The sequence below is a fragment of the Glycine max genome, chromosome 5 (genome assembly GCF_000004515.6).
Source record: "Glycine max cultivar Williams 82 chromosome 5, Glycine_max_v4.0, whole genome shotgun sequence".
Lineage (NCBI taxonomy): Eukaryota > Viridiplantae > Streptophyta > Magnoliopsida > Fabales > Fabaceae > Glycine > Glycine max.
In genome coordinates this window covers 33,400,821-33,425,136 of record NC_038241.2, presented here as the reverse complement: position 1 = coordinate 33,425,136, position 24,316 = coordinate 33,400,821, and the positions used below count along the sequence as shown (strand labels likewise).

The 24,316-nt window shown below is 31.3% G+C and overlaps 1 protein-coding gene across 1 annotated transcript; it reads right to left on the bottom strand.

The window, feature by feature from the left end:
• Positions 1-5,941: 5,941 nt before the first annotated feature.
• LOC100779748 (cullin-4) lies at positions 5,942-14,653 on the bottom strand. The gene is made up of 17 exons (XM_003524812.4): positions 14,345-14,653; positions 13,642-13,757; positions 13,181-13,527; positions 11,681-11,861; positions 11,337-11,459; positions 10,962-11,249; positions 10,470-10,595; positions 10,231-10,332; positions 10,079-10,132; positions 8,736-8,842; positions 8,517-8,577; positions 8,284-8,415; positions 8,021-8,158; positions 7,836-7,916; positions 7,609-7,689; positions 6,491-6,571; positions 5,942-6,232 (listed from the first exon to the last, which is right to left on the bottom strand). The coding sequence occupies exons 1-17, from the start codon at positions 14,538-14,540 to the stop codon at positions 6,119-6,121; spliced, it is 2,328 nt and encodes a 775-aa protein (XP_003524860.1). The 5' UTR covers positions 14,541-14,653; the 3' UTR covers positions 5,942-6,118.
• Between the last annotated feature and the right edge of the window lie 9,663 nt (positions 14,654-24,316).

Below are 24,316 nucleotides of genomic sequence, written 5' to 3'. Positions count from 1 at the left end.
AGTCGTGCATGTTAGGGTTTTTTCATCAATATGGAGTAATTTACTTTTAAAATTTCTAAATTAGTTTAGTTTTTTTATAAAAAAAATTGTGGAAAAAAGTACAACTTAATTATCCCGTTCTTAAGAAAATTATGTTAGTTTAATTTTAAAAAAATCCCGTGGCAGTGTTGTTAACAGTTTTGAATTGCTCTCTTTTATATTTATCGTCAAAAAGCTTTACAGAGCTCCAAAAAATTCAAACAGTTTTCTAGTTCTTTCTTAACTGAATCTTCTAGAAATTTTTAATGCAGTTGACCAGTCTATGTAATTAATTCTAATGAGTTCATGGATAATATGTCACGAATTAGAAGCGGGTATCCTGCAGGCGTGTCCAATCATTATTTTGTAATAGAAGTCAATGTTAATACTTTTTTGTTGCTGTAAGTCAATGTTATATTACTAATCAAAGGGGGAAAAAAGGCAATTTGATGCTTATTTTGCAATTGAAACGATGATCATCGTGAAAAAAAAATGTGATTAGTGTCGCGACAATAATAATGTACGTTGACAATAATAACTATGTACACACAAAAGAAGCTTTGAATATATACTACATTCGTATAATTAAGAAGATTATTCACGAGTATTTTTCCCAAAAACATTGGAACTATCAAAATCCACCACGTAATTAATTCCTTAGTGACTTAGTTACTCTTTAAACACATGGGGGCCATAAGGAATTAAGGATAAGAATGGCATAATACAAAATATTTTAATCATATTTGTAATAATGCTTTCCCAGTCCCACACCATTGAGTCTAGACACCAAGAACTTTTTTTTTCTAATTCAAAAGTTTAGATGAGTCAGAACTATAATATATCAAAACAAAGATAAATCTCAAGATTCAATAAATTTACATGGATACTTACTGATTAGCCAAGGTCCTTACCAACTTATCAACCTTTGTTGATACTGTTATTCGTCATTATTATTACAATTGCAAGACATGCAAACACAAATATTGTGATTTAGAGAATTTCCCATAAATGTAAGTATTCTTTGTATAATACTGTATAGCTGTAGTTACTAGTTAGAACTTGACATCAACAGTTGCCATATAATATAATATATCACGTTGCTAACCAATGGTTATTATGAGTTCTGTCATAATTTGACAGAATTAAAAAAAAAAAAAAAAAGATGTGACAGTGCTGCTGGTGCCACCTGTTTGATCGATGTTTACATAGAACAGATTTGCGTGTCGTATAATTTCAATGGGGCGCGAGGTATTCTGAAGAAGCAGTTTGAGTTATGCATCGCTTACAGTTACATCAAAACCAAACATCCATATCAACAGCTTTTTTGTTGCAGAAAAGCATATCTATCTAAAATTGATGGTAGACACAACACAAACCAGAGTACAAACTACAAAGCGAGCACTCATCCTAGTGCCATGTCCCAATCCAAAATGAGTTCAGCTCAATGCATAATGTCTCGTATGTGCTTTAGGTATAATTATGTTTTATAATTCTTATTTTGGCACAATTTCATATTTAATTTTAAATTTGGAGTGAGTTTTACGAAGTTGTGAATCACACTTATGACTTCATTGAGTCAGTGAAAAAATTTAAGAGGTCATAATTATAATATACGATTTATTGTAAAAAAAAAAGCATAATAAATTACTGAAGTTGTGTATAACATGCATATATTAGTTTAAAATTTGCAGTAAATTAAAAAATTAGTTTAAAATTTAAATATATTTTGTCTCTACAAATATGATATCTTTAATTTAAATTATAATGTTAAAGATTAAAAATACATTATTTTTGTAATTTTAAAAATTAAAATTATGCTACTTTTATACAAACATTTCCTTGCTTAAATTATTGGCTGACGGTACGAATAACCTCACTGGTCACTGCAACATACATACAAAATAAATTCAATGCTAACCAGTTCAAATTCAAGGAACAGGTTACAACCCTCGAAAGTTAGAACTTAGAAATCATTGTGGTACTTACTGGGAAAAAAAGTCATTAATGTGGCTAAATTACAGCATGTATATGCTTGAATGTTGTCACATGTATCATGTATATACGTTATATACCAATGACGTATAGTTCACTTGACTGAAAAAGATGTGAGTTATAGGAAATCTTTAATATATATTTTTTATTTTTACGGATAATATATATATATATGTATGTATATATATATGTATGTATACACGTTGTATATTGTACAATAATAGCCTGTCAGTCTGGTTGAATGTTGATTGTTGTGAACTTGAACTAAAGAAACACTTACTCTTAACATTATTTTTAAAAAATTTAAAGTGGATTTATTGGAAAAATGTGGATCCTGAACTCAAATCCAAACAAGCTATAAGTCACGTTGCACATCAAAGGCAAATAATATTGTCTGTTGTTGTTGGGATCGATATATTTCGTGTTTAGTTTATCGTTTACTTTTCATTGGATCCACATATATCTAACTCGAAGCAACACTTAATATTTGTTGCTTCTGCATTATCTTGATATTTTGACGTGCAAAAGGTGGTTGAATTGAAGACACGTCAACTACAAGACGTCGAAGTAAACACGCGGTGAGAGAGGTATGCATCATCCCCCCACCCCACCTCAGATTATTCGTTTCAACTTTCTTTCAGGTTTATTTATTTCTGACCAAATTTAAGAGTGGAAAGGTAAATGAAAACGAAAGCATAGCTTAGTTAATAGTTAGTGGCTTCAAAGTACTGACTTTTTGGGCTGGGGAGGTGCCAGACTACCGTTTGATTCATGAAACCTACCTGAAGGCTGAAGCTTGTCATTGTCATGATTGATGTTGCGCATACGGAAGAGAAAGCAATGAGACTTAGTGGGTATTAGTGTAGTTTGCGTGAAAGCTATACCAAGCTAACTCAAGCTTGCATCTCAGAAGAATGTTCCTATGCATTCACGCTATACGACGAATTTATGTTCTATTATGTAAGGATACGAATTCTAAAGGTTTGGAGCAAAGTCACCTTCATAATTTGCTCTAAACTCAGATACCATTTTAATTATCACTTTCACCCAAATTAGCTATAGGATTTAACCAAAGTATGATCCCAATGTATTTTTTTCTTTTACAAAGCATACATATCTTTTTTTTTTTAAAAAACAATCTTATTCGAATCAAATACAACCATTAATCATGCATGTTCAATATGACAAGGGTATCACAAATAAAGAAATAAAAAAAAAACTCATTAGCATTTGATTTATTCATTCCTACATAACAAATTCCAAGTCTTTAATGGAACTTCTCAAAGATTTGGACGAGATTTGGAAAAATATGCTTGGGTCACATTAGATAATGGGGTTTTGAACATACTCTTAGAATTTTGCATCATCCTTTGCTCAAATCATATTGGAATAAGTTACTGCCTTTGAAGGTCAACACTTCTCTTGAAAAGTCGTGTTGGAAAGGAGACCAACTAAAGAGATCGAATTTAACTAAAAAATGCTGTAATTGACCCAATAAATGAATTTTGTATTATCTCTGGTCCAATTCTAAAAAGCAAGGACAGTTTTTCTTCTGATGTGAAAAATCTTTGAAGATGTGAAATATTATTTGTAATGTTTGGATTATATACCACATTTCAAAAGTTTAGAAAAGAGCATTACTTTCAATTTGTGGACTCCCTATCTTTGATTCTAAATCATGAGCAGTGTAGAATTTAATTATGCACACAAGTTTATGGTCCATGATTAATTGGCTTCTTTTAAGTCAAAACATTCAATTCTACTATTCTAGTAATACTTTAGACTTAGTATAAAGTTTAGATTATGGTAGCGGATTCTATCAATTAAACCAAAATTCTGATTTTTCAAAATCGAATGTTTGAAGGGTTATACTGCAATGACATTTTACTTCTCTCTCTTTTTGGTCAATTAAACTTAAAAATTATAAAAGGGAGTTTAACCTTTGATACAGTGGTGGAGTGGAGTTAGGTTTTGATTTATGACCTATATATGATCTACCAAAATCTCTTTACTACGAGTGAACTTGTACAAGTCTACATTGTCCTCCCATTGCTCGCATCCTGCTATCCCATGACCAGTTAAATTCCAACTAAACTTCAACGTAGGCAACAGTCAAAACACAACTTCAACTTTATTAATAGTATTATTAGAAACGTAGAGAGTGAAATGAAATAGAAACGAAAAATGAAAGTCGTTCTGAGAAATAAATAGTACATAATACTAACATTTTCGTTTTGTTTTTATATACATGACTTTAGTTGAGCCCAACTGGATTGAGCAAGTTTTGTGTAAAGTTATGGACATGGTTCAAATCAAACCAATGATTTGTTGAGACAATTGCTATATCCACTCTCTCTCTTTGCTTAGACACTCCCCTTTTTAATTTGTTTTCCAAAAATATCCTCTTTCAAAAGATACACTCCCCTATTAATATTAAACCAGTAGGATATAGCACAAGGAGTACCCCATCCAGTTTCAGAATAATACAAACATCAAAATCAATAGGAACTACTTCAGGAACTACCTGGTTTATCCACCTCTGTTTTTCTTTTTTTATAAGCCAAACGAATTAATCAAAGATACGTAACAGTTATGAAATATCCAAGGCCTGACCCCTACATAAAATATAGCAGCAAAAAACATGTTTAACTCCCTCTAGTTATATGGTTCTCAAACCCTGCGCCATTGTCCCCTGCTCTCCTATTATCGAGCCATGCATCTTCCCTACCCATATAAAGTCAAGTGCTGTTATTTCTTCAATGAAATGAGGCAGTACGAGGGGCAACGATACCACTCATAGAATCAGAAGGACGCCTTCTTCCACCTAGCTGAATCATAAAAAGTTGCTGTGAAATCTACCTTTTTAGCTTTAACCCTAGACCAGACCTTGGATTTTGACAGATTTCAAAATGTGTTGCATATTATCTTTATTGCCTGCATCTTGGTTTATTCCGAAACTGTTAACGTGGGAGTGTATTTTTTTAAAAGGAAACATTTTTGGAAAACAAATTAAAAAGAGGAGTGTCTAAGGGAAAAAAGAGAGTAGATATGGCAACTTGTTTTGTTGGATATCTGAAATTGACTCATCTAAAGTTTGGACAGAACATATTTTTCTAAAGTAGGCTCTTATCCTCTTTTTTGGAGCCTGTCTATTTTTATTATACTTTGTAAGTTGTAACTGTGTGAGAATGCTTTCGTGAGAGAACATTCAGTATATTTTTCTGAAAAGCAAAGGTAATATCATTAATAAAGAGCATTTAGGATATTAATTAGGAAGTGTGTAAATGGCACATAAATTAAAGAGGTGGCAACATTATTGTAACATTGATGCGACCATGTAAAATAAGAATTCATATCAAGAGAAAGAGAATTTTAAATTAAAACAGTAATGGCAAGAACTTAAAGATATTTTATGTATTCCATTAGTTGTTTTCCATAGTCACAACAATATGAACAGCAAAAGAGTAATTAGGAAAAGAACTTTAACAAAAATAAGGAAAGGAAGTTCACTCAATCAATATAGTACAATCACACGGTACAACTGCATCTAATCACCAAAAGACCCTTCAAACAAAGGCTACTCACTTATCATCATGCCCCAATCTTAATGCAATCATTACTTTGATAAGTTTAAACTCTTGTATTTACTAATACAGCAAATAAGAATAAAGAATACTTTGTGAAAAAATTGGGAAAAAAACGATTAATTCTTTAGAGTTACTCAAATAATAAAACCTATGTAATTATGAGTAGAAAAAAACAATAAAAATAAAAACATTATATTATAGTTGAATAGTAAATTAAAAAAATAAATGCACGACTTTAAGTGGTAATGTGACTAATAACTTCTAATATTTATCATTAAATTTTATCCAAATGTTTGTGTATGGGTTTGGGTCAGTAACTTCTAATTGGAAGAAAATAGTAAAACTTAAAAGAGAATAAACATGTTTTATAATTACAGTACAGTTCCCGTCAATGAAAGGGTGGAAAATATCAAAAAAGGAATCATTCATGCTTACTGTACATATGACAAGGGATTAAACATCAAACCCTCTCCCATGTCATTTACAAAAGAAAATTTAAATGTAAAATAAAGCAGAAAATGTTATGCGAGGTAATTGTATATTTGAGGATTGCTCTTGTCCCTCTCTAGATACTCCCTGTCAATGAGGCTTTCAATCCTTTTTTTCAAATCAGCTGGTTTTATTGGGAATTTCAGCTGGACAAAAAATAATAAATACCTAAAGTGAGTATTATATCCCCGAAAATCAGACAAAAGTAGCATCAGAAGTGTGTCGTTTTTATTTAATCACAACAGAAGGGATCATGATGCATTTTACATCGTTGTCAGTTACAAAGTGGCTTCCTCTAAAACTAAGCCATCAGAGTAGCAGGAACACATTATTTTGAAATCGAAATATTAGGAGTTGACACATACAATTTGAATTAAGAAACGAAAGATAAGAACTGAGTTCACCTGTTGGAAGAGTTCAGTAATAAGAAGGGTGTGACTAAGCACTTTTCTAGTCTTCATTATCCTCACAATAGCAGCATCAATCTGAACCATGACAATAATGAAAATTTTAGTTACAGATGATAACCAGTTTTAAGAAGATTTGGTTACATAAACATTTGATCTTGGATACCACTACACCAGGACATCCTGGACCTAAGATAAGTATAACAGGTTTTTTGTGTTTGGCATTACATTGTTAGATGTCCAAGCATAAGTCATTGAGATATATATATATATATATAAAGACAAGGTGGAAACACTGCAATTTCAAAATTAGTTATCATTTTAACCAAAAAAAAAATGAATATAACTATTATTCTGATATTCTCATATTTTGTAAAATAAAATTAATGAAAATATATTTGGTAATTAAAACTTCCTCCAGTCCTATTTATAAGACCCAATTATCTAATTCATCGAGAAAAGTGATTAATTTAGTCGATAGCAATAAATGTTTTAAATTTTTTTTTCAAAATTCCCATTTTCATTAATACTCCTCTCTCTTTTCTAATTGTTTGTCATTACAACCTCTTTTAATTAGGGATATTTTAGTCTTAAAAAATTAATGCAAGGCCATTATGGATTAGGTCTTGTAAAAAGGAGTAAGCACCACGTGTAATTTTGGTCTTATAAATAGGACTGGAGAGAGTATATATAATATCTAATGCCTATCCATCTTAGATTCTCATGAATTTGAAAGGGTACCAAATGTCAGAGAAGATCGTGCTGCACCTAACAAACACCTTGATTCTATGAGCATTTTCTAAGGTTGTGTCGGATAGGGGTGAGGTTTTTTTTTTTGGGTGAATTCGGATACGGGTGAGTGAAATTGATTAAATGAATTCTAACGAAATAAAGCGAAATGGAAAAAGGACCACTTCCATCTCATTCCCCCAAATAAATAGAAACAGAAGAAAAAGAGGTATTGGAGGGAAATCATGGAATAAAATGGAATGCATTCCATTTCTATCAAGTTCCATTCCACTCCATTTCATCCCCTTTTACTAATCCAAACATTACCTAAACCAAAGCATCAGCTCCAAAAAAGTGGGGAACATTTGAAGGGAAAGAACATTAACCTGATATTGACGGTCATGGAAAACTCTTTCGGTGGTGCTTGTGTTCTCCTCGACTGTCTCCTTCAATTGAATTGCATTCACCTGCACTTCATAACTTAAAAATTAGTATGAAAAAAACCTGATTAAAGACAAATTTATGCCAAGCTTTTAACTTTGAGGTTGAATTAAAACGCAAAGTTCAGATTCCTCCAATATGAGACCAAGTGTTCAAAAGCAATGAGAAACACCTTTATACGGTAAAGAGGAGCTGTAAACCCATCATTAAAAACAAATAAGTCATCGTCCTCCACATCTCTTCCTTTGGGCATCTGTTGCATGGTCATTAAAGGGGAAAACAATGAGAAATATACGGAGACCATAGTTATAAATAAAAATTGTATGTTGGAAATTCTTCAAATGATTACAAACACACCTTTTGTAGGACACGAACTTTACCACAAGCTAGTGATTGCAGAGTCCTTCTGAGTTCCTTGTCCTCAATACCAGTAGCATCTTTGATATCTTGAAGACTTAGCTTCTCAGCATCATTGAATAACATTAGAACAACAGTCTGGAGGACAGCCAGGCGTGCAGAATTAATATAAAAAAAAATGGAAATTTGTGCAATAAAAGATGCTAAGATAAACTGCAAAAATAAATGGAGATTTTAACATTTTAAATAATGGTTTTTGAAACCTGAAATAGGGACACAGCCAACTCCTTTCTTCCTTTGGGAAACTCTGCCTTCAAGACACAATGACCTAGTGAATTTTGCCACATCAGACGTCTTCCACTGTATTTGCTTAGATAGAACTCTTTGAAAATATCCTGAATGCCCGATAGAGGAAAGAAAGGACCATGTCAAGGGAATCACTCAAAATACCAAGACCACAGTTAAAAGAGAAATCAGTCACTAGCACGTGCAGAACCTGGTAAACATTCAATTCATGAGGAAGTCTAACATCCATGGGCGGATATGTTGGCCAGTGCCTGCACTCATCCAACTCCAGTTAGATTCTCCAAAAATCTATCTTTCTATCCACACACACATATACATATATATGATGAGAAGACACAAACCTATCTTTCTATCAACACACACACACACACACACATATATATATATGATGAGAAGACACAAAGCTTACCCTGTAGTTAAAACATGAACACTCATTTCAATCCCTGATGCAAGTTTTGACCTCGCCTGTGATGACTGTTTGAATGAATCATTTATTTCTTTTGATAATTCAATGTCCTGATTTACAAAAATTTGAGATGTAGTTGTCAGAAGCTGTGATGTTAATAAGAACTATAATAATTCATGAAGTTTGTCAGAGCATCATCATTCAAAAGATCATCACACAAAATAATGAAACCAAGCATATGATCTATATAAATGTACTTTTCATCAACAAACGTACTTGAATCTATGTTTATGCAGAATGTTTAAAATTTACATGTATGATATAAATACTTACTCCATATCAACCAAACAAACAAAAATGCCACCATGATCTTGCTGCACATTACTGCTAGGGAACATATTCTATACACACAGAAGTATACACCATAAAAGGGTAACAAATGAACTAATATCATAACATCTTCCCATGCAAATTTTATTACATTTAATTAAATGAATAAATGACTTGAGTATTTGTCTATATGACCATTTCCCACTAGATATTTAAATCAAAGGGTGTTTGGTTATTCATTGGAAAGTTGTTGCACACATGCAAAGAAAAAATCATGAAAGGAAAAACTTTATGTAGATTTATAAGTCCATTAGGTTCTATTCCAACAAAAAAACAAACACACATCAGATACTGAGTTTGATTTCAATTCCTCTAGAATATTTAAACTTTGAGAAATTAAAATAATCTTCTCTATATCAAAATGAAGGAATGCACACCTACATTTAAAGCCTACGGAAATCCTCCGTTAAGGCATTAACAATTAAAAACAATTACAAAAATAATCCCAATTCAGTAACTTTCTTTAAAGAATTTGACCAATATCATACGACTCTAGTACTGTTTTCTGTTAAAGAAAAAAGATCAATTGGGTTATTTGTAGTGATTTCTTTTTAAATTGTATAGGGATGCTTTTGAAGGTATTGAAAAATAGGGGAAATATGTGGGAAATTTCAGGCAAATGCTGGGTTGGTGGGATAAACTGTCCTAATGTTGAAAAAAATATTGGACCTTTCAAAATAGGCAACAACAACAGAAGCTCTGATCTAACCCTTTGAGAAAGGGGTTGAAAAGGGTTTCTCAATGGATTTGAATTCCCTGTAAATTGGCAAGCCGAAGAAAAGTGAAAGTGATAGGTAGGAGAAAGAAAAGCCCAGTTGATGATTTCCATCAATCAGTCATTGCCACCCAAGCACGGATGTGACAAAAATTATAAGAAAACATCTATTGAACAGAAGTCCACAATTTGAATCAAATCTCTGAAATTAAAAATTGACTCCAAGAAGAAACATGTATACCTTAAACATTCCTTCCAGTTTGTTTGTGAACTGGCTGCCACACTCAGTCTTCAACTGTATTAATGAAAGAAAACTATTAACATTACTAATAATATTGCAAAGAAACCATCTATTGATTTCAGATGTTAAAATAGGGGAAGAGAAGCCTTGACCTTGGAGATCATAGATTTCTCAGCGTCAATAGAAGCACTCTTTCCTAAAAGCAGTCTTTTAGCAAGATCTTTCTTATAGAATGCTTCAAATACATCCTTGCCCTAACAACAAAAAATCAATAATGCCAATATCAGCATAGAGAGAAAGACCAATAGGAGTGCCTGATTATGGCAGAAGCCTGAATAAAAAATTCAGAAACAATTAATTATTAGCTACTCCAATAAAACATTGAGCATACCTGAATGAACCTGAATAACACCAGGACTTTATCAAGTGTAGCCTCCAGTTCCTCTTCAGAAGTACCCTTATTACCTGCACGAAGCTTCTCATCCAAAAACTTGGCAATCAACTCTGCAGGTCGGTTCTGTCATATGAAAATAGCATAACAGTGAGTTGATTGCAAGTCACATCATACACCAAACATCCCAATTTGAGTGTAAATGATTACTTGACATAAAAAGTTTAACTAGCTAATGACAAAATGGTACATGTTAGCTATATTTCCTTTCCTACTACTAACTACCATAAAAAAAGTTTTGATGTTAATTGTTCAGTTCCTAGATTAACATTATGTTAGTGGTGATATACTATGGAACAAGGATAGACTAGCACACAAATGTCAACCCAAAACATATCAGTTCAAGCTTTCTATCTTGAGGAATTTCCGCATGTTAGTATGCAAACTACATAACACAAAAGCTATAAATCATAATGGAAAAATACATAATACCTGACGAAGATTGATAAGATACTCAAATGCATCTTTAATTGAATTGCTGAAAGCTTCATTCTTGAAAAAGCTTTCTTCCCATATTGTGTCAAGAGAAGCCTTAAATTCAAGAAGGGATGAGACCATATCTTTATCTTTCTCCTCATCCATAACAATGCCCTGCCCAGTTCTCCTGATGTATGAACTAAGGGCCTGCTTCAGTGATTCAAGAGCATTGACCCTTGAAAAGAGCGAGTGCATTCTCTGAAGGTCTTCAATACGATTCCCATCCATAAGCACAGTAAAACCCTGTAAAAGAAGACAAAAGTAAAGAAAAGGGGAAAAAATTGCAAAGGAAACTTTACCAAACAAAAATCCAAAAATTGTTTTCAGAACCTTATCAAGAATGGCAGGTATATGACGTTCAAGAAGTTGCTTTTCCGCAGTTGCTATCAATGGTTTCCTAGTACTTGCATCCAAGTACAACAAACATCTTTCATGTTCCTCTTGCAATCTTGTCTATAAAAATGAGTATCCAAAAATATACCCACAGTAAATACAATGTGGAACAAGGATGGGATTGAAATTAAAAAGAAAGATAACTTGTATGGTCAAATAAAAATATTTAAAGTGAAAAGTCTTGGCATGATCCATTTGTTAAAAAATACAAAAGCAGCATATGGGAATGTCAATGATTAAAGCTAAAACTATAATACACAAAAGTAAGGGAAAAGAAGCACCTCAACATGCTTCAAGTAATCTGGAGCATCTGATTGCTGCATGTATTTCATACCTTCAGCAGCATAAAATTCGGATGTGCACTCAAGGAATGGCTTCTCAAAGGTTTCTGCATAAATTCCCAGAGCAGTAAACATCTTCAAAAGATGATTTAGAAGAGTTCTATCCACTGATTCACCTGATCTGAAAAATCAGACAAAATTGAAAATGTAAGACTTAGAGTAAGTTGAAGAATTATATGGCCTAATTCATATACAGATGGAATAGCTAGTCAACTCCCTGCAGTAAGATTGAAAATTACTGGCTAAGTCACATAATTATTGTGGAAGATGAGAAACAAAATTTTTCTTAATATGCTGGATTGTCTTTTCTACCCAGCAGAATGGCCTATTTATATTCAAGAGTATTACAAAGATAATTAATGCTAAAACAATTTACAAAAGAGCAATTCAGATCTACTACCACTTCCTAAAATGCATTGAACCTAGCTATACCAAGTATCTAGGCCACAATGAAAAACAAACATTAAAGAAGCTCTAATATCCTAAAATACTCCCATTTCCAACAATTATCACCATAGGAATCTCTATATGGTGTTTATTATATATCACTATTCTGAAATTATTACTTTAATTATACACTGATGGACCCATTTTTTGGCAAGATATAGATTCTCAGGTCACAAGGCAGCACCTTTAACATTGTACCAAGTCTCTCCATCTTGCCCAACATATTCAATAAAAAAAGTGGATATATGATTGACTACAACAGTAGGCAATTGGTAGAAGATGGTTTTGCAGGTAGTTCAAGGATTATTTCTTTCAAAAACAATAAGATCAGCAAAAATAATTATGAAAAAGCCCATCTCTAACAAGAACTCCATTCCAAACCCATTCAGAAATCTCAATTCTAGTTCCCTCATGTCAGAGTGATGGTTCCTGATTTTACAGAATAAAAAGCAGAGTGGCAACTTAAGGTCTCCCCAAACAAATGGTCACTCTGCTTGGAATATTAAGAAAATTGGATGGCCAATAAGGTAATTGCTACAAGGAAGGGAATGGGAAGTAAAAAGCGTAAACACACATGGGTGAGGAGGACAGAATAAAAAATAAAGGGAATATCCACATTGTTAAGTTTTCTGCATAACCCAAGAGCTGGACTGACAAGGAATAGTGAGAGGTCCCGCAGGTGGAAAATAATTAGGGAAAAACAAAAAAAAAATATGAGGGAAAGATATGTAGTGCATAGAAGGCATGAAGTGAGGGCAAAAAGGGAATGGGCTTGGGCTAGAGGTTCAGTATATCTGCATTTTGCAAAATTCTAGATTTATCTTTTATTCTGCACTTATGTTCTTGTAAAGAACTAGTCTTCGTTGGTTTTATCAGTAACAACTGGTTCCCATCACATGAATTCTAGAATGCATATACAGAACACATGAAGAACAACCTGCACATACACTGTACTGGTCATTTTCATAACTGAGATTGCAAAATATAAATTACCTTTCACTTCCGATCATACGAAGAAGACCAGTAACAGTTTTATGTTCTACTTCTGGAGATAGAGAAAGATATTTGCAGAAAAGTTGCAAACCCATGTCCCATAATGACTGTACATTTGTTGTTTGTTTCACATACGTCCTATCCAGAAACAAGGCTATACCACGAATCATCAACATTTGGTCACAAAGATCCTGCCAACATCTCTCAACTAGCGATAGAAAAACAATCAAATCTGGGCTTTGGCCAACTAAAGACTGCAGTGCTGCAGATATATGTGCTTCACACTCCTTTTCAATTCGTTGATAAAGATTTCCCCCCATTTTGTAAAGGCAAAGATCATTCACAGCCTATGGAAAAGAATTGAGTTCCCATAAAACTCTAATGAGCTAATGTGTGGCGAATATTCAAAGGGCTAAATTAAACCCATTACCTGATAAAATAAAAAGATTTTCCATGATTACCTGATAAAGATTCTCCAAGTCACAAGAAACAGGTTGCTTCAAGAATATAGCACCAATAGCTGACTTCAATTTTGCCCATGTATCCTCCTCAAAATTTGGGGGCAATGTTGGTATACCTTCACAAGAAAAAACAGAAGTATAAAAAAATGTAGTAGTCATCCAATCCAATTCATTAAAAAGAGGGTGATTCATTGGACAAGATTCCCACCAAGTGAGGTCTAGGGAAGATGGACACATGCAGCCTAACTACCTCAAGAGGGGACGCTGTTTCCAAGATTAGAAACCATGGCCTCCAACTCACAAGACAGCAACCTTATCTATGTGCCAAGCCTCACCCCCAATCATCCCATTCATAAGATAAATATTTAATATTTGCTATATATGACTGTATCAATGAATTAAGAAAAAAATGAAACTAAGAATAAAGTTCAAAGAAGGAAATGAAAACGAGCTCTCTAGAGTTCAAATTTCACTTTCCAAAGACTAATACGACTGAAAACGAAAGAAGAGCGCTGTGCAGCTGTCGAAGTATAAACATCGGAGAAGAGCACCAAGTAACAGAGAAAGAAACTAAAATGCAGCTTACAATTGAACTAACAAAGTAATAAACACAAATCGATGAATTCAAATATTGAATCCGGCATCTGAAGAGAGCAAGAATTGAAAAAACAGAAGAGTAATCGATTGATCAATAGTGAAGTACCTTTGTGGAACTTAATGAGGAGCTTCTTGGGGGGATGGGGAGGAGTGGCTTTTTTGCGAGACAGATTGGCGGCGACGAGAGCGGGCGCATTGGGGTCATCGGAAGCGGCGGCGGGGGATTTCAAAACGGCGTCGTCGTTCTTGGAGTCGATAGATTTCGCCTTCTTCATAGGCGGTGACAGTTTCGTATTAGACATCAACAACAACAACGCATTGAGTGAGTGAAGCTAAACAGAAGAAGAGTTTGAGAGAGAGAGAGAGAGTTGAGACGATGATGAAAAGAAGATTACAAAATCAGACTCACACACAGTTCTCATTTTTAAATCTATTTTTATATATTTATTTTCGCTTTTTTCTTTTATTTTGCTTTAAATTAAAATATAAAAGGTTGAATGAAAAATAAATCATTTCAGAATTTTTTTTTATAAATGAATAAACAATAAATCATTCCAGAATCTTTTTTCTTCATCTTCTTAATTTTTAAAATAATTATTTTTAAAAAATTTAAATTTATAAATAAATAACAATATAAATTATTTTACAATATCAATATATTTAGACATCAAATTCTTAATTTAATATATAAAAATATTAGAAAAAAAATAATATATACTTTGACAATCAATAAGAAAGTAAGAAATTATATCATATATAATAACTTTTTATAATAATTATGCTAAAAGTTATACTTATATTATTTTTAATTAATTGATAATATAAAAAATTTTATAATATCCGTACATAAAAATTAATCTTAAAAATATCAAAATAAAGGAATAAAAAGTAAATACTAATAATTCCAAGAAACGTGAGATAATGAAATATCTTAAAATAAATAAATAAATTTAAGGTGATGTTGGATTTAACAAATAGAGATACCGTTAGGAATGACAAAATATATCAAAATCTTACAGATATTCACAAATAGATAAAATAATAATCCTACAAGTATATCGGGGACAAATAAAAACACAACTATTCATAAAAAAATTAATATATAGAATTAAACATAACTACTTATATAAAATATAGTAGGAGTGTTGGATTAAGCGGTCTCGAAACAATTAAGAAGGGGAGTTGAATTAATTATTAATGAACCTTTACCAATTAAAAAATTTATCATTCTTAATGTTACTAGATTCAATTAAGTTTTTACTACTAAGTTAAGAAAGTAAAGAACAGAAATAGAAACTTAATAAAAAATAAAAGGGATAATTAAAGTGAAATAATTAAAGTATACATTGGAATAAAGAGTGTAGGGAAGAAAAAGACAAACACAATAATTTTATCTTAGTTAGGCAACAACACGTGCCTACATTCAGTCCCAAACAACCTGCGGTTCTTGAGATTTCTTTCAACCTTGAAAAATCCTTTACAAGCCAAAGATACACAAGGGATGTATTCTCCCTTGTTCTCTTTGAAAAACTCGAGTGGATGTACCCTCCACTTGAACTGATCCACAAGAGATGTATCCTCTCTTGTTCTCGGTATAACAATTCTCAAGTAGATGTACTCTCTACTTGTACCACAAAAGATGTACCCTCCAATGTGTTGAAACAAAGAATTCTCAGACGGTTAATCCTTTAAAGAGGAAACAAAAGATATCTCAGGCGGTTAATTCTTTGAAATCTTTTGCTTAAGGGAAATGGAAGAATCAAATGAATTCTCAGGCGGAGTCCTTTGAATTATCTTGGAAAGAGAGAAAGGAGACACAAAAAGGATTCAGACGATTAGTCCTTCGTTCTTTTTGAGAAAAGAGAAGAGAGACACAAAAAGAATTCAGGCGATTAGTCCTTGTTGAATTCTTTTTGGCAAAAGAAGAAGAGAATGAAAAGATATATCACACTTTTGTTTTTTGCAGAATTTTCACTTGCAGAAGAACAAGGTTTGGAAAACAGAAAACTTAAAAAGTTTTTTGGCAAATGAAGAAGAAGAAAGATGAGTAGAAGAGAATTCTTAAAGACTTGTAAAGGTTGTAAAGGTTTAAAGGTTTCTCAAAAGATGTTCAAGAAGATCTTATGAATGCAAGTTAGGGTCTTGCTTTTATAGACTCTTCATGTCTGGTCAAGAAAATCATTGGAAAATTTATAACCTTGAGAAAATCATGTCAAGAGTTACATCTCTTGATCTTTTATTCAAAACTTGTCACTGGTAATCGATTATCATAATCATGTAATCGTTTACACAGTGCATTTTATGAAAAGATGTGACTCTTCACAATTGAATTTGAATTTCAACATTCAGATACACTGGTAATCAATTACCAATATATTGTAATCGATTACATTGTTTAAAAATAATTTGGAACGTTGCAAATTCAGTTAAAAACTTTTTGAAAACAAATTTTATCACTGGTAATCGATTATAGGAGACTGGTAATCGATTACTAGAGAGTAAATACTCTGGTAACTTAGAAAAATTTGAAAAAACTCTTTTGTAAAACAAAACTATGTTATGTTTGGTTTTTGAAAAATCTTTTTCAATACTTCCCTTGTGAAGTCTTGACTTGTTGTTTCTTGATTTCTTCTCTTGAATCTTGATTCTTCTTGATGTCTTTTCTTGAATCTTGAAATCATCTTCTCTTGAATCTTGAATCTTCTTGATTTCTTTTAATGAATCTTGAAATTAATCTTGATCTTAGACTTGTTGACTTAATCTTTAAATAATTCTTTTGGACTTTTTGTCATCATCAAAACTACTTGATTCATTATCATGAAGCTTGCTTCTACAAAGAGCCTATCAAAATATATGTGTTCAAATATATATATTTTTTTATCTCACACCTACAATTCTCACCCAACAAATTCTTCATTCTAATATACTTGTTTTTTTTTTAACTAGCTATAAAATTATTCATATAAAGTACCATCACATGTATTCTAATATATAATTATAATTATAAGTTAATTAATTTTGATGTATTTTTTTTCAGGTCTCAAAGAATATCATGATGTAAAAAAGTTTATATTGATTATGTTAATGATTAAAACATTATATTTAAAAACGAATTGTTAGATAATTGTGTTTATAATATTGTTTTTTATGACTTATATTTGAATGCTTTAGGTTATATTTGAAAGTTAAGTAAAAAAAAAGGTTATATTTAAATGTTTTATTGTTATATTTGAATGGTTTAAGAGTGAGTTTTTTTATTTAGTTGTAGTTATTTTTTTAATTAATATGTTTTTAAAATTACTATTCATACAAGTATGAAGACGAGTCGAGTTCTGAGTATTTTTTTCAAGCGCGTGTAATTATAAAATGAAATGAATCCCAGCCATGTTCATTATTATTATTTGAATTGTTTAAAATAAGATGAAATGTAAAAGAAAAAAAATAATGTTATAAGCTATACTTTATTTCATTTGATTAAATAACTTTTTTTCTGTGGCCTAAGTCGGATTGCATCGGGTGAAGCAAAATTGTTACTTCATATATAAAAGAAAATAATATTAAAATAATTATATGATCAATAATTTTATTCCATTGAACCGTAAATATAGACAATACTTTATTTTATTTTATTTTATTAAATAAGTCTTTTTTTTCTTTGTTTGGTTCCCATGGATGTGTTTCAATTCATTGAGTTAAACTAATTTTATTTACTATGAAAAAAATCAAACACAATTTTTTTTTATCAAATATATCATGTTGCACGTGTAAAACAGTCGACCTTACACCATTACATAATTTTTTTTTCTTTATAAGCCTAACTTAGAAAGCATGAAGTGAGACAAAATTGTTACTTATTTTATAAAAGAAAATATTCAAATAAGGATGTGATAATAGTATTCCATTGTACTGCCACTTTCAAAATTTAGTATTTTTGTAAAATTATTTATGTGGAAATATTATTTAATAATTTTATTTTAATAATAGTATCCTTGATGATATTATTTTATATTTAACAACTTTTATTTCTTCGTTATCTCGATCAATTAAAATTTTGTTATGAATTTAAATTAAAAAAATCAATTATGTTATTTTATTATGTATTATATGTCAGTATGTTTGATTAAATATGCATGTAATAGAATATTCATTGTTAACTTCCTCATCTGTTTTTGGAATAACTTGTTAATTTCCTCATCAAAGATTACTAATTTTAGTCTTACTCACTTTGAGGTACGAGTGACAAAACGGACTTGACCAAGTCAATCTACTTGGTATGTCCCATTTTCCCTACCAAAAAACGAGCTTACAAAAGGGGTGAGGTAAGTTAGCTTATTAGGTCCATTTTTTATTTTTAAAATTAAATAAAATATAGTACAAGAATTTGAATTTTAGTTTCATTTATATAAAGGGGATAGTGTTTAGGATGTAATAATTTAAATTAGAGATGATCAATAATTAAAAGTAAATGTTTCTCAATTAATTGTTTTTTTTTTATTAATGTCGGTATTGGAGACAAGGCAATTGCATAAGTTAGATGAAATAACACCACTAAAAACATTAGATAAACAAGTGAGAGAACTGTCAGCTAATAGGCACATAAAACTATTTTCTTTGATTATTATTTTTAATATTTTAGTTCAATCTTTATTTTATATTTCACTACACTAATAGTTTTTACTGGTATCAGTTTACGTCAGTAATATTGGTATCAATTCCTTTTAGGCACACTCAAATATTAAAGGATTATTATATTTTTATTCATTTTAAAAGTTTTATGTTAATCTTTTAAGTTTTTAATTTTAATACTGGTTTCTGATAAAAAAAACATTAGAAAAAATTTGAAATAATTAATTTAATATAATAATGATTTATCTTTATAAGATAATCTCAATTCTAACCTTTGTCCTTCCCCAAACACCGTTTTTTCTAACGAGCCAAGCCTCAAACCCAGGGGTCGTTGTTTTGCAATATGCATTTGGCCTATCGCAAGTAGCAGATTCTTAGTCATAAACCCAGATCTGGCTCAGTCCGTCCATGTCCACTGGATCTGAACCAACCCACAAAAGGGACGGGGCAGTCGAGGATGCTGGGGGAGAGAACCTCGGGTTTCCACAGCGAAAACGACGTTGTTGGTGTTGGAGAAGACGGGGAGGAGAGGGTTGATGTTGAGATCCTGTGAGCATTTGGACGACTTGTTTGAAGGAGGTGGTAGCCTGGTGGGGAGGTTCGCCGGTGTGTCTGTGAGGAAGATGACGAGGACGAAGCGAATGGAGTGGCACAAATCTAATGCATTAGAATCAAATAACTAAAAATCATAATAGACTTAAAAAATGACATTAAACTAATATTAAATATGAATGTTTCTTTTACTTAACAATACTTAAATTAAGTGTGAGAACAATTACTTAATTTAGTCCACTTTGCCTACCCTCAATAGTTTTTAAGAAATACCTGCTAAAAAGTAGTTTGAAATAATTTGCGTAAGAACTTAGACCGAAGTCTTCTTATTGCCATTATACACGTTAAAAAAAATAATTATTGAAAAATGCTAGTAATTTGATGTTATGGAACACTGTTTTGTACAAAAGAAGAGAGAAATTAAAAAGAAAACAAGAGAAAATATGTTGATATATAGTTATGATTAATGTAATTGATAAAATAAAGAAAAATAATAATTTATAAAATTAAACATTTTATAAAGAAAAATGATACATGATCACTCAATGTGTTATGCGACACCTATAAGGAGGGAGAAAAAAAATACATGTGTGATAAGATTTACATTATGATGTGATAAGAAGAGAAATAAGAAATTATTAGGGTTCTTAGTAAATTTTTATAAGTGTAGAGATCCTATGTAATATTCAAAAATTGGCTAATTCGATTTATCATGCAAAATACTTCTTTTGATTAGTGATTTCGAAGATGAGTATATTATGATTGAATCAAAAGCAAATTTTTGTAAGTTGATATTGCGATTAAGTATCAACATTAGAATCAAGTGCATATATATTGTTTAGCAAGATTTATAAGTCATTTGATTGCATGATGGAATGAGGATTTGATTACCAATTTGAAAGAAAGTTTACTAGAGGTGTAATGTTTATTTAATTGAAAAATCAAAAAGAAGTTTGATGGAGGTGTAATGCTCATTTCAATGGATGACAATCAAAATGTGAAAGTTGATAAAGAGAAAGAAGCTTACGCGAAGTGTACTGCTCTTCTTGATGGACAATCAAAATGTAAAAGTTGATAAAGAGATTTGTCTAATGAAACATTTAAAAAGTTTCTAAGTGTTTGGTGAAAAAAAGCTTTTGATCATGCATCCGAAGACAACTATTAGCAGTTTTCGATAGAAGAAACAAAGAAGATAGTTATCAACGGTTTTTCAATTGACGAGGCAAAGACAATTGTAAACATCTTAGATAGTCTATTTGAATAAGTTGCATATGTGTATAAATTTTGTAATTTGACCATTGAGTCAAAAAACTATAAATAGGTATGCTAGTAGCCATTTTTCCTAGGGAAAACATTTGTACAAGTTTCATTTATACTATCACGCTACACACGAAAAGACGTCGGTTATAAAGTAATGTTTATGTTTGAATATATTTTAACGCAATTTATCTTTTCTATCATTCATTTTCTTTTAATCAATTTAATTTATTGCATTCTCTTCTTTTCCATTTATTCTCCAAACTCTCACTACTAAAAAAAAACATTTTCTACGACATCGAAACGGAGATGGTTACTTAAGAATCGTCTTAGTATATAAGACGGTGACATTTTTGTAAATAAATATGATCACTCTACGACGATTTTGCGAAAATCATCTTATTAGAAGGTGATTATTCTAAGATGGTTTTGTAAAAACCGTCTTAGAAGGTTTTTGTTGCTTTTAATATTTGATTTCTCTGTTTTTCTAAAAACCACCTCACCCTCCTTCTCACTCTTCAACCTCCCTCTAGGGTTTTGAAGTCGGAACTACACCTGTTGGTGCTCCCACCTCCCTACCAAACCCTCCATTTGCCTCCCCGACAACAAAAACAACTTTTCCACCATCACTCACCCAATCCTATCAAAATGCACAACGCAACACGCACCGAAGCATAGCGTCTTCTCTAGATTATGAAGAAGCAAAAGACATCGACGTCATACTCTGCCAAATCGAAAATTTTTCTCCCTCTCCTTGCTTCGCCTACCACCGCCCTGGTCCACGCAAAAACATATACTTTGACCTTTCTAGTGTTCGTGTTGCCATTGTCACCTGCAAGGGTCTCTGCCCCAACCTTAACACCGTCATGAGAGAGCTTGTGGTGGGCCTGTGGCAACTCTATGGCATCCGTCGTATTTTTGACATCACCGCTGGCTACAAGGGGTTTTACTCCACTGATCCACTCCCCCCCCATCCCAAACTCATTCACCATTGGCACAACATCGGTGGCATCCTCCTTCAGACATCCACGGGCGGTTTTGACCTTCATAACATCGTCGATGCCATCCAAACTCACGCCTTTAATTAGGTTTTGCTCTTCATGGAACGCTCAACATTCGCGATGTCGATTGCTGCCTTATATATCCTCGAATTAGATTTCTTCTTGGAAGGGAAAGGAGGCCTCTTCAAGTTTCTTGGCTAGCGACTCAAGGAAAATGAACATGTCGTGCTTGTTGTTGCTAAGGGTGCTGGCCAGGACATAATACCCAAAACTGAAATATGCTATTCTCATTTTTCTCCAATCAAAAGAAAACATGTCATTAAAAGAATAATATTTATTTATTAGAATACATTTTTTTCTCTTATTTGTTACTTTTTTAACTTCTTGAAGTGTTATTTGAATTAGAGGAATAGAAAATGTTCACATGGAATTTGAGTTCAATATAAATACCTCTTTTATTGTTCCCATCATTTTTAATTTTAAACACTATATTTCTCTAAAATAAAATTTATATTATTTAGAATGAAAAAAAATATTAATTTTAAGTTTCATATCTCATGTATAAGTTGATATTAGATAACCCCAGAAGAAGTACTTATCCATTCCAATGGTTTGACTCAAACTATGTAAGCAGGAATCGGTCTTGGATTTATTTATAGTATTTACCTTGAATGTTATAATGTCAAAACTAAATTGTTTCAATCTGCTTGGTGCTTCCAAGTTAAAAGGGTTTTTGCATGAAGGGGGGATACTAAAGATAAAAGCAATAATTCTTGGGCTACGACTAACAATATAGTTTTCAGGATAGTTGATAGTTAATTTTGATTTAATTCCCCTTATATGTTTCCTAGTTCAAAATAATATATGCTAAGGTGTGAGGATATTAGTTAATAGAGTTAACCTTTTTTAATGATTAATGTCACTTGTTGATTTATTTTTCTATTAACATGTAAGATTTAAGCAACTCTAGTAGTATAATGTCGGAAAATTATGATCTAGCTTCTATTGTTATTCAAACATCATTTTTTTTTTCTTTTTTTGATATAGGTGGTTGAGAATTCATTCTTTGTTAGAGATGGTGCAACCTCGTGATTTCTTATTTTTTCTTACTAATTATGAAATATGAATTATCTTTAATTTTATGTATTTTTAATGTTTTGAGTATTTTTATATGTATGCACTAATTTTTTATTCTCATACCTCTCATTTTTTGGTAGATTCATTGTATATAATATATGCTAAATTCCAATACTTAATTAAAATTTAATGTGTGTCTCATAAGAAAAATAGGGTAACTAAATGAGTGGTTAATTTTATTCTTTTTTATATTTATTTTATTGAAAAAACAATTAAATGCATGCATGATGATATTCAAATAAATCATCAAAGAAAATAAATCATTCTAAGATGATTTTTAACTAAAAATCATCTTAGAAAGACACTAAGAACCGGCTTAGAAATATACCATTTTCTAAAATGGGTTTTTATGAAACTATCATCGAAAGTGAAGACTTTCACGACATTGACTTCAAATACGATTTTGAATCGTCTTTGAATGTATTTTACAACCGTCATTGTATATATTTTTTGCAGTGGTGTCAAATTTTTTCTCAATATCCATTTATTCTCTAAACTCTTATTCTTTTATTTTTCTTCATTTCATATTTCATTTCGAATACACAAACAATTATACTTTTAATTCTGCACAACTTTTCTTATTGTAAAGGTAATCAAAGAATTTTTGTTTTGATTTTATCAATGATATATCATTATTTTTGAAGATATTAGTTTCACATAATTTTCTAATTGTGGACATAATTAAAGAATTTATGTTTTGATTTCATAAGGCATGTATCTTTATTTCTAACATATTTGTTTCACATAGTTTTCTTATTGTAATTAAACATAATTGAAGGTTTTTTGTTTCAATTTCATAAACGATTATATTTTTATTTTTAAAGATATTTTAACTTTATATAACATTCTAAATGCATTATTAGTTGTTCAAATAATTTTCTAAATTAATCTTATTGTTCTCCTAATTGAAAGTTAAAACAATGTTAGTTTAACTAAAAAGGATTTATAATTATGATTCTGTCTTACTAAATAAAATAGGTTATTTGTGATTGATTAAAATTATTTAATAAATTTTCACCATAAACAGAAATAATAGAAGTATGTTTAAAATAATGAAACGTCTTGTGTATTATTAATTTTTTTATAAATAACATAATTGATAGTTCTTTTATGTATTTTAATTTGTCGGCTTGTAAATTTCATTTTCAATCGAACCACATGTATGATAATCCAAGAACAATCAAGTTGATCACATTCCAAGTTGGGTGCTTTTGACTTGGCATGGACAAGACAGCGTAACAATTTATAGTCCCTTAAGACTGCCAAGTTCAAAGGCTCACTCGAGTACTAGCCCGTGGACGCACCTCAACCACACCTATAAAACACCCACATATCCTCGTGCACTTTTTCAACCCTCATACACTCTCCAATTCAGCAATTCTCACTAGATTGAAGAATTAGCAAAGATATAGCTAGCAGAGAAGCTAAAGGGTACCTAACTTAAGATTCTGTTCACTAGGCTTCAGATTCTGTTCAGCAACAAGCTCATTGCATCACACAACATC